General features: G+C 36.2%; 1 protein-coding gene across 1 annotated transcript in view; it reads left to right on the forward strand.

The window, feature by feature from the left end:
• Positions 1-5,979, forward strand: part of kcnc4 (potassium voltage-gated channel, Shaw-related subfamily, member 4) — a 28,964-nt gene extending 22,985 nt beyond the window's left edge. The window contains exon 4 of the mRNA XM_024292366.2: positions 2,929-5,979. Within this exon, the coding sequence (XP_024148134.1) occupies positions 2,929-2,996 (68 nt within the window). The 3' untranslated portion in view covers positions 2,997-5,979. The remainder of the gene's footprint in view (positions 1-2,928) is intronic.
• Positions 5,980-10,999: the final 5,020 nt, after the last annotated feature.

Here is a 10,999-nt window from a genome sequence, read left to right on the forward strand (position 1 = left end):
AAGGATAAAAATCAGTAACTTTTATAGTTTCTGCAGAGCGGCAGTAGTGCATTAAAAATTTGCTTGTTTAGTCTCTTGCTAGCTTCCTACCCCTCACAACCCCAATCTAACATTACAGGTGCAATTAAAATGTCGAGTGATATTGGAGCCGTTTAGTTTGGAACAAGATGCCAGCTCAGATGAGGATAACAAAGACATTTATCTGCAGGTGGATGCAAGAGAATAAAGCGGAGCAGGGATTTTTATGTAAAGAACTTTTTAAACTGCATTGATTCACATTGATTTGAACAAAGAAATACTCAAAACATAGTTTTAATCTTAAATTCTTAATGTTCTCTATCATAGGAAAAATGCTACAAATACATGTCAAAACACCAAAAACAGCATTTTTATTGGAGTGGGTCTTAAAGCTCCTCACAGGAGAAAAATCATTTGAGCCAAAATCTTGTGACTTTTTCAACAATAAAGTCAACAAAATAATCTGTAGCAGTAGAAGGTTTTGGCAGTGCTATTTGCTTCATCTAGTTTCAGTTGGTAATCACACACACTGCAGTCGAGCAAAAACACCTGATACAATAGGGTTCTGAGTGCAAAGCTCACATAATGCTCTCAGACTTCATGTTCTAAACAGCACCGTATTCTCTCTCTACTGTCATTTTCCCCATCTTTTTTTTCTGTAATTCATTTCCCGGCTTCTGAATGTAGCTGCTTCAATGCCAGCCCAGTCTCATGTCTGCGCTTCAAAAGCCCCGTTTGAAAAGAGGCTTTATATTTTGGAGTCTGTGGATTCATTATGGGCCTCTAAGGATCACAGATCCCAGGCTTCAGTGGACAAAGCAGGATGTGTTTGAACTCCTGTCCACAAAAAGCCCAGTAAACACCCATGATGTTTTCATGCAAAGCAGCAAGACTGTGCTTGACCACCAGAAACCATCCAAACACTCCGGTCTGTGAAAAAAAATTGCAATTTCTGAACTTGGTTTAATTTGGGATTGTGATGATACTGCCTGTTTTTCCTAGGAACATTAAATTTAACTTTCAGTTTCAGCCTCATGTCTCCCTCAGTGGGATGATGGACTTAAATGCTAAAAACATGTTCTAACATGCAGATGTAATTTAGAAAAAAAAACAGGAAGTAGTTATTTTGGACATAGGTTGAGATAATCTGCTAATGTGAAATTTACATTCTTCTAATTACTACTGGAAATAGTCTAATGATCAGCTAATTGCATTGCAGCCCAGGCCTTTTTCTGATAGGGAGAATAAAACGACAAAGATCTGAGAAAAGCCAGAACACCTCAAAACTAATATGCTGCAGGGAGGCTGAGAGGGGGGGTTAATCCAGAGTCTTGCATCTGGCCATTCCATTCAGATCCCATTAAAACATAACACTTAAACAACACATTTGGGCATTCAATGTCCACAATGACAGATTTCACTGTAAAAAAGATAAAGAAAAAATAAGAATTCTGTCTATTGAGAAAAAAACTGTGTCTGTGATCGTAGCCATTTCCAGAAAGACAGACGTAAGTCGATTATGACTGAGTGGCTCTGATGTTAAGAGCTGCACCCAGAGGGGGTGAGGATGCTGGCCTATTCCATAATTACAGGGTGAAAGGTATGGATAATATTTCACTAAGGCAGTAAGACAGAACGCACGGAGAAGGACAGATGGATGGAGGTCTCAAGAAGCTATGGAATTATTATCTGTGACAGGGAAACGGTTGCTCGTGGCAACTGGAGGAGCTTGAAGCTTTGAAGCTTTACGTCAGATTTTGAAAAATTTAGTCTAATATTATATATATAAAAAACAACAAAACAAAATCAAGTTTGTTGTGCACAGTAATAGTTATCTCTTAAATTTTGTATTGATATGAATCTTATTGTACACGTGGACAGTGACAATAAAGTTATATTTGTTTTTAACTAGAATTTGAAATAATATCAGCTTAAAGACTTACTCCAGTAAGATATAGTGTTTTTAGCTTGTTCTTGTAGATTTGATTATGACGGAGGACATGTATAAAATAATTTAAGGTTAAAATGGCGTTTCTGAGTATTTCTGTATTCGTTTCGCATTGGATCAGGAGCAGATAAAAACCTGCGGTTTGAAAAGCTTTGGTGTGTGCTACAGCAACTGCTACAATACTGAATAATTCTTTGCAGACAAATAGATCCATTAACATCTTCACTTTCCTTGTCTGAGCTGGTTTTTGGCTCAAGACTGTACGACTTGATATTTGTTGCCAATTTTTTGCTACGCTAATCTTAGCTTGGGCTTGTGAGGTGCTATGAGCTAGCGGGAGAGAGTGTAAACAAAGGGCTGATGGGAAATTAGTCACAACTAAGAGGTGAATCTCTTAATAGCTCCTGCTGCTCTGCAGAAACTATGCCTTAAAAAAATGACAGGCTTTTTTATTTTGGCTAAAAACTGGATAATCATATTTAAAAGATTACTGGAAACAATTTTACATTAGAAAAAAAATATAGCTGGAGTCTGACTTTTAGTATCATTTATGAATTTATGACAAATCTAGTCATGATTATTGCCACTTATTAATCAGTGTTTTGTCATAAATGAGTGAGAGGTCAACCCTTCAGTTGTGTTCCTGACTCGCTTCATATACAATGTTGTTGAATACAAGATTGAAACTTACATTTCAGTTACTTCAGCAGTGAAGTCATGACAAACTTATATTTTTCATGCACACTAAGTAGTGTTTTGGAAGAATACAAGTATATGCAAAGGTTTTGGAGCTCCTAAAGCCTTAAAAATGTACTTTCTTAATGCACATTTTTATACAGTCTAGATTTTATTTATTTTAGTATAAGCAAATAAATGAATAAAAACAATTGAAAGGTTTCTTTGCAGTGTCAGGTCGATAATCTGTCTCATTGTCTTTCTGCTCACCTTTGTGTTTCTGACAGAAACCTGTAAGGACATTCTCGGTACCACTGGAAATCACGCTCAGCCAGAGGTCACCACTTTGACCTGAAGAGGGTCTGCAACAAAACCAGGAAAGGACAGCGGCTCCACTGTGGCTCTAACCAGATCACGACGTTCTCTCACGAACAAACTGCAGATACAAGACATTTTTTTGTTTGTATCGTGTCACTTTTTTGTTCTTTAGTCTTCTTTACAAACAACATCCAGTAAAAAAGCTATTAGGTAACACATAAAGCCTGTTTTGCACCCATTTACATATTTCAGAAATGTTTTGCATGCTTTGCATGAACTAAAATCATACAATGCACTAGCACAGAAACTGCATCCAGTTTTCATTATGTTATTTATTACACTTAATTAACACCTTTACAATTTTCTGAATGTTTTTCCTTATTTCGTTTCTTTTACTGGTCAGAATCACAACATTTTCAAATGGATAAACCAGTTTACAGCTTTTGCATCCACATAATTAACACATTCCATTCTTGCCAAATTGGTTTACAAGTCAGAATAGTCAGAAAGGTGGAAGATATCCACGTGCAACATCCATAGATGCTCACAGACTACATCTTAAACCTCCAAGCTTTGTTTTTGTTCCTCAGAATAGCATTATTCATGAATGTACATAGACTTGTAAAGTAAAAATGGCACCAAGAAAGAAGCAGGTGTAAACAGTGTTTCTTCTTGAAAAGACTCTCCATGCAACTCAAGCAAAGTGCGTCCTCGCACTCTAAGAGTTTAACTTAAAGAGCAGAAACAAAAAATCAGTGCAACAGTATTGTTTGTTACGTTGATGTACTCTCACTGGATGATGCAGACTTTTAGATTTCACGGTGGACTCACGGTGAGAAATGGAGTTTCAATGTTTGCTGTCAACCGATTTGTTTTGCTGCCCTTCAACTTGGGTTTGCAGAAACCCTACAGGACTTTTATTACTGTTTCTGAGAACTTCTATTCCTCACGGTTAACCATAGTGGCCTTATGTTCCAACACAGATTCTTTTACTGTTGTTAGTGCATTTATATCCTGAATCAAGTACCTGTAGTTATGTACAAGCTTAGCTGTATGTATGTATGTAGCACAGAACATGACTGTAGATAATTAAACACGTCTCTACATATGCCTTGTATGCTCACTAAACCAACATCAAAGTATTCATATAGTCATGAACAACAATGTTGGAACTCTTGTTGGAAATGCCACACAGCTCTAAGAAAATTGTTACAATTTCCAAATGTTTTGGTATTTATGTGTTTGTTGATTTTATCTTAGCACAAAGAGCAGAAAAAGAGTCAAACTTGATTAAAATTCTCACCGAACTCACAATACAGACTGGACAAATTAGTTTGGAAATGGTTCATTTCAAGTAAAACTAAATAAGACAAACAAAAGAAACATATCTATATAGAGATATATCAAAGTTAGGATAATTAATTATGAATTTGAGCATATATTTACATACAAACATAAATAATTCAATTTCTCTTAACCATAAATAGACATATTAACTGTTATGCACACAGTACACGACACAATGCAATCCTTACATTTTAAACTTGTCAAAAGGAAAAACTTTTATAATTCCACCTCTTTTTGCTTTACTTATTTATTTATTTTATGCATAAATTATCACTATAGGGTTCAATTATTTCTGCTTTACCAACACAAATGCAAATCATAAAAAAGTATTAATAATAAAATCAAAAGACAAAGATAAATGACATTATTTACGTAACCCTGAACCTAAAAAAAAGCTATTTAGTGAGAAATAATTGATTTTTAGGCATGCGGTGCTCCCACAATTTGTATTTAGACACACCTGTGGCAAGTAACAGGTGTGTGCAAAACTGTAATCTCACTCTGAACAGTTAAAAAGGCAAAACGGAGATCTCAAAATTTGTGTCACACAGAGTATTAAGAATGAACAAGCAACTGTATAAAAGAATCTGGAAAAATAATTTTGGAAACAAGTGGATAATCTCAAAACTACAAGTCCATCTCCCTCGATTGTAATCTTCCTGTATCCACTAAATTATATATTGATAAGGTTATAGTTCATCATTGTAGCAAACCTTCTTCTCGTGACAAAAAAAGCAAAATTAGGAACCCCAAGAGGACACCGTAGCTTACACTTAAGCATCAAAAACAGCAGTGACACTCAGAGTGTGAGACAAAATCCTTCTAGGAGAACCTAAAGTGGACAGATGGGCCAAAAGTTGAGTTTTCTGGTAAAGACATGCTGCTTCTAGCATTGGTTGTTATGACTGTTGTAAAACTCTCATGAAGGGTTAACATATTGGGTCACAATGTGGAGGAAAGATGCATCTCCACCAGAAATCATGGATCTTCTACATGGACAGTGACTCAAGAAACTCTTTAAAGAACACTTAGAAATAGTAATAATGGTTTCAAACAAAGTTCTGGAGAGTTTTAAAATAAATCCTGATGTGAATTCCATAGAACACCCATGTAGAAATCTTAAAACATCAGCTGGGACAAGACAACCTTCAAATCGGAATGACTTGGAGCAGTTTGCAGTGGAACAGTCCAAAAGTCATTCATGGTTATGAATGAAATCAGTCTTTTTTCCAAGATTGTGATACCAAATATTAAGTCATTGTAGGATGTCAATAATTTTGTCCAGTCCATTTTTTACAACAATTCTGTGATTTTTTTTTTTTTGTGTGTCCAGTTTTATTTTCTACATTGCTTTCCAATGCAAAACAAAAACGATACATACTTGATAACCTAAACATTTACAATCAGACTTGTTGCATTTTCCAAGAAAATATCAAGGGTGCCAACATTTTTGGCTCTGACGATATTTCAATATTTCTCATTTTAAACTAAGTTACTGCTTTTGCTGCTTTTTGTACTCAATGTTAGACAATCACACAGTTTTTTTCCTATGAAGTGTGTAGGTGACTGTGAAAGAATAAGGCGTCAAAGGAGAGAGTCTGAGTGATGTAACATTATCTAGGCATGTGTTTCTATGCAAAAACTAATAAAACATTTCCTTCCCTCGTGTCAAATGTATGCTCAATTTATTTCCCTTTAAATGTATTTTCACAGTTTCTGCCTAATTCTGTTAGTTTCAGCACAGCTAATGCTCTGTTATTTACTGTACAGCTATTTATAGCACAGCCACCAGACTGCACGTTGAGCGTGCACTCAGTGTTGTATCAGAAGTCCCAGCTGTGCCTCCGGCTCTCTTGTGTCTTCTTGATTGTGTACCAAAGGTGTCCATGGCATATACAGAACACGTCTCCATGGAGATTTGGGATGACAAGGAACACTAATTAATGCTTGACAGCCTCCATCTTCATCTCCTTGTGATCGTCACCTGCAGGGACACGGTGCTCTCCCTACAGGCTTTGCAACATAATCAAAAATGTGTTGCTAAGGAAGCTTGATGCTAAATAGTCTGATGTTCAGGGAAGGCTGGATGTCGTTAGATGTCAGGGTGGGGGCGTAGTTTCACTTCAGTACCGCAGGATGTCACTGTCTTGATGAGAGCAGGAGGATTCTCCAGTTGAGCGTACGAGTCGTTTTGTTTCGCTTTTTTGAAAGCAACGCCTCACTGAGCGATGTGTCATCGTTCTTCAGCAGTTAGAGATGTTTTAGCCTCAGTGAGACAGGCTGACACAAAACAAAACCTAATCCATTTAAGTGTTTTAAACGCAGCTTTAAAAACATCAAGACATCTCTGTAGGAAAGTGAGTAGACCTGAACGCGTCTCATTAAAAAAACCTGCCTGCTCACATTGAACAAGAGTTTATTTAACCTTAAAAATAAATGTACAAAATAAAAGGTTTTATGTAATCGTCTTCCTTCTGCCAATACACAGTACTGAAAATGCTCAAATTAAATTAGTTTTTGGTGTTTATGTCTTGAAAAAATGAAAGTGAACACTAATACCAACCCCATGGATGGATGGACCAACAACTCTCTTTTTACCCACAAAACTCAAACTTGTGTGGCAAATATAAGAATGAGAAGACAGTTATAATTAAAGAACAATAAGAAGGCCCGAAGGTCAAAAGCAGATTAAAGAAACTAACAAAACAAGACACACACACACACAAATCAGGGCGACTGCACATCCCTCTGACATATATGGTGTAAACTTAATGAATTAGTTTCAGCATTTACTTTGCCACATCCTTTGCTTCACATCAAACAATTACATAAATTATGATTTATTAATTTAATAATTATTGTATTAATGTGTGAACTCCATGTAACATAAGCCAGAATAATGAACGTTACATGGATCTATAACCATGGGATGTAAGATCTGTGACAAGCCGACTAAACGTTTAACTTTCAGGAGCACTTAAGCCTCAGTTTCAGTTGTATTTGAGTTTAGAAAACTTTTTCTGCACTGCATGTATTTTCTGGACTGTAGTCAGTGAGAAACTTTGGAGTTTACAGGCTTTAATCAAGCCACTCATGGCCGCCGTCTGAGCCTGTTGGAGACCATCCATTTCGTTCCCAGGCCAGCCGAAAGACATAGTCTCTCCAGCGTGTCCCGAGGTCTCCGCTCTGTGGGACGTGCCCAGAACACATCACCTAAAGAAGCATCCAGGAGGTATCTGGACCAGGTGATTGAGCTTCTCTCCCTATCTCTAACGGTGAAGACCGTAAAGTCTTAAATGTTGCAGTTCCATCAAAGACCACTGGTTGCATAAGGGAACAATCTTTCTTTTACTTCAATGCTAGAGTCCAGTTTTACACAAAAAATAAAAGTGTTTCTGGTTTCCAGGATTTTTTCATTGCAAATTGCTTCACTTTCATAACAAATGTAGGGGGGGGGGGTCTCAATTGTATTAGAGACTGAATTTGCCCACATTTAGGGGCATGTTTTTTTTAAATGAAAGGTGGGTGGACCTAACTTAATCAACATTCTGAGAATGTTGGGTTGTGCAGAAACACTCCATACACATGCACATGTAAAAATGCTTAGAAATGTAAAATACATAGAAATGTTTCCATGCTGAGTGGGTCAAGGGGTCATGGGTGTCCAGGAATCCTTAGATAGATCATGAAGTGCACACATTACTTTCTACTTTATTGTTTTCCTCGAGTTGGGTTTCCGAAAATTTTATAACAACATTTTTCAAAGCCTATAATAAAGTAGGAGCTAAAAGGAAAAATGTAGTGTTTTCAATATTTCTTTGTACAAACTGATTTTGGTAATTAAAAATGTTTCACTCCAATTCCAGGAACTGCTGTGAACTCTAACAGAGGAAGTTCAGTGGAAAGTGATTCAGAGAGCTGTCTTTGTGTCCAGTATTCATCCTTTTTCTTAGAACCCAGTATTACAAAGTTCATCTGTAGAGTTGTGCCTCCACTCTCTCTGCTGACGGGCATGCCTTGCCAAAACTGGCAAAAATATGTAAAGCTTTTGCATGAAAGTAATTCTCTTTTTGCTTGTTTTTGTTAGACACTGGTCTTCAGTCTTAAACAGATCTGATCTGTCTCTAAGGACTTTTTAATTTACTTTTTTACATTTTTTGTGTTTTGCACCTTGCTTTTCCGTGAAATTATTCCTCATCCTTTTTTGACAATTAGCCCAGAAATAAATAGAATCATATAAATCTGTATTAAATACATATATAATTTGTATAATGGGTATACATAAATAAACGATTGAATATGATTTGGTTTTCAAAATCCCAGAAGCATTTTGGCCCACATGACAACTCAAAAGAAATAATAGTTCTTTATATTTCAGATACCCCAGAAAATGCATTTAAATACAGGGAAAAAAAATCAGGCATAAAAAACGTTTTTTTGTCAAGAAATGATTATTTTTCGTATGCATGGAGATTTATGGGACACCTTGTACACCAGGCAGGATGGAGAGCGATGACTCCATCTGCTGCTCTCATGAAAATTGGCTATTTCCATGGTAAAGTAATACATTTTAATGCTGTTTACTGTTTCAAGGAATCGTCAAAATGTTGTTTTACACTCTTCGATAACAAAGGGTGTTTCCATAAAATATCCTGAGTGACCTCGAAATACTTTCAGAAGCTTTGCTTTTTCACTCATTGAAAGTTTTCTAGTAAACTGAAATATATATAGAAAAAAACACATTTTAAAATAAAATTCACAATTTAAAACTGTCAAAGGAATTTATTTTATTTGTCTGTCTGTACTCGGTTACAGCATTTGAGGCAAATTTCATGTACCAAGAGAACCTAATGTGCTTTACATAAAACATTAAAAGAAACAATCAAAATAGATAGTAAAGGTGTGATCATTAAAATGAGGTTTAAAGACAGTTAAAAGGAATGAATTTAAAACAAGCATAGATTAACAGTGTGAATGAAAACATTTGGTTTTATTTTCTGGGCAGATTTTTTTTCTTTTTCTGTCATTTAAACACAACATGAAACATTTTGTTTATAACTCATAAATAGCAGTTTGTCAGCCACCTTTTCAGTTTAATTCCTGCATTGTTTTAGTATTTGTGCGGATGACAGGATTCAGGTTGGGACTGAGATACTCAGGGGGAGATGTCCAGCCCCCACACCACCCACACTATGTTTTCATCTCACTAACTGCTCTGTCAGGTGGACAGCGGTCCTGGCAGATGTAGAGGCATCTGTCATTATCTCAGGCTTTTGCTTCTTGTTATTTATTTTGCTGATACATTGAGTTCCCGTAGATGTGATGCCTCAAGTTTTGATTGAGGTTTGTGGTATTTCTCACGCTTTTTAGGGATCCATTGATGAACTGGAGTTTGATTAGGCTGTCTTCGTGTTTTGTAACAGATGGGAGTGTTGTGGAGACATGATTTGGGAGGCTGCCTCTCACGTCTTGATTAGTTTGCCTACAGATCCCAGCCTGATGAAAGGGAAGATAATTGAGAGGAAAAAAAAGGGTGAATTACGGGGGGTGAAGGGGCGGGAGGCTGGGGTATTCTAGACAGCACTGAATACTTCAGTTAAAAACATTCACTTCTCTTATTAGATGTTATAATCATAATTATCTCTACATTTAATATTAGTATAAATGATTAAGGTGTAAAATTAAGCTTTTAAAATCAACACATTTAAATAATGCATGAAACTATTTCTAATAGAAATAAAATAAGACGTTTGTTCAAGTTAAACTGTTCAAATTGGTATTGCTTATCTTTTAAATATAACATCTTTTGATACATTTCACTCCTTGTAAGAGAAGCAGACGCCCCATCATCTAGTAGATCTTACAGATTAGCCATGCAGTGTATTCACAACTTGGTTGTACACAGCAGCACCACTAGTTTTATCCTCCCTGTTCAGTCTGGGATGAAGCTGAAGTGATCTGATAAAGATTAATCCTAAAGACGATTTGGTTTCAAAGCAATGCTCTTTACCCAACTGGATTTTTATTATCCTAAACAGTTCAGGATGATGTGGTTAATATTTAATTAGCTTGGTTTGATGTCTCTTGTTTTTTATGCAGAAAATATGGACAACTTTGATTAGGAATTGATGCTTGGTAAATAAACTGAACATTATCATATTTTTCATGCTTTAAACTCCAAATGCCAACAACACCTGCTTTCCCCGGCAAACATCTGCCTTGAAGAAAAACAAGTTTTTCTCATCTACTAACATGGAAAACACAAGTTATTACAAGCTGCGTTTCATTACACATACTGTAAGCGCAAAAATGTCAAAATACTAGAAATAACGGAAAAAAAGCAATTTCACAATTACACTGTTTCAATTAAATCATGATTATGCAAATTAACACAAACCAAATCACACATAAGTCATTAAAAACGTTGCGACTGATGTGAACAATACTTTGACAGCAGATACATTCAAATCTCTGCACTCATCATCATCTATCAAAAGAGACGACAGCATCTTATTCAGACCATGGAGCAGCAGACTATGTAGGAGCGGACACGGATTTAGAGATTTGGGGAATTTTGGTAATTTTACAGAGGAGATGTGGATCCAACAATTCCATATGACGCTCAACTTTTAATGATCAGTGTGATGCTGTGGGACCTCTTGTGAGTGTGGTATCCGCTTGTTGGTCATGTGA

The sequence above is a fragment of the Oryzias melastigma genome, linkage group LG7, assembly GCF_002922805.2.
Source record: "Oryzias melastigma strain HK-1 linkage group LG7, ASM292280v2, whole genome shotgun sequence".
NCBI lineage: Eukaryota > Metazoa > Chordata > Actinopteri > Beloniformes > Adrianichthyidae > Oryzias > Oryzias melastigma.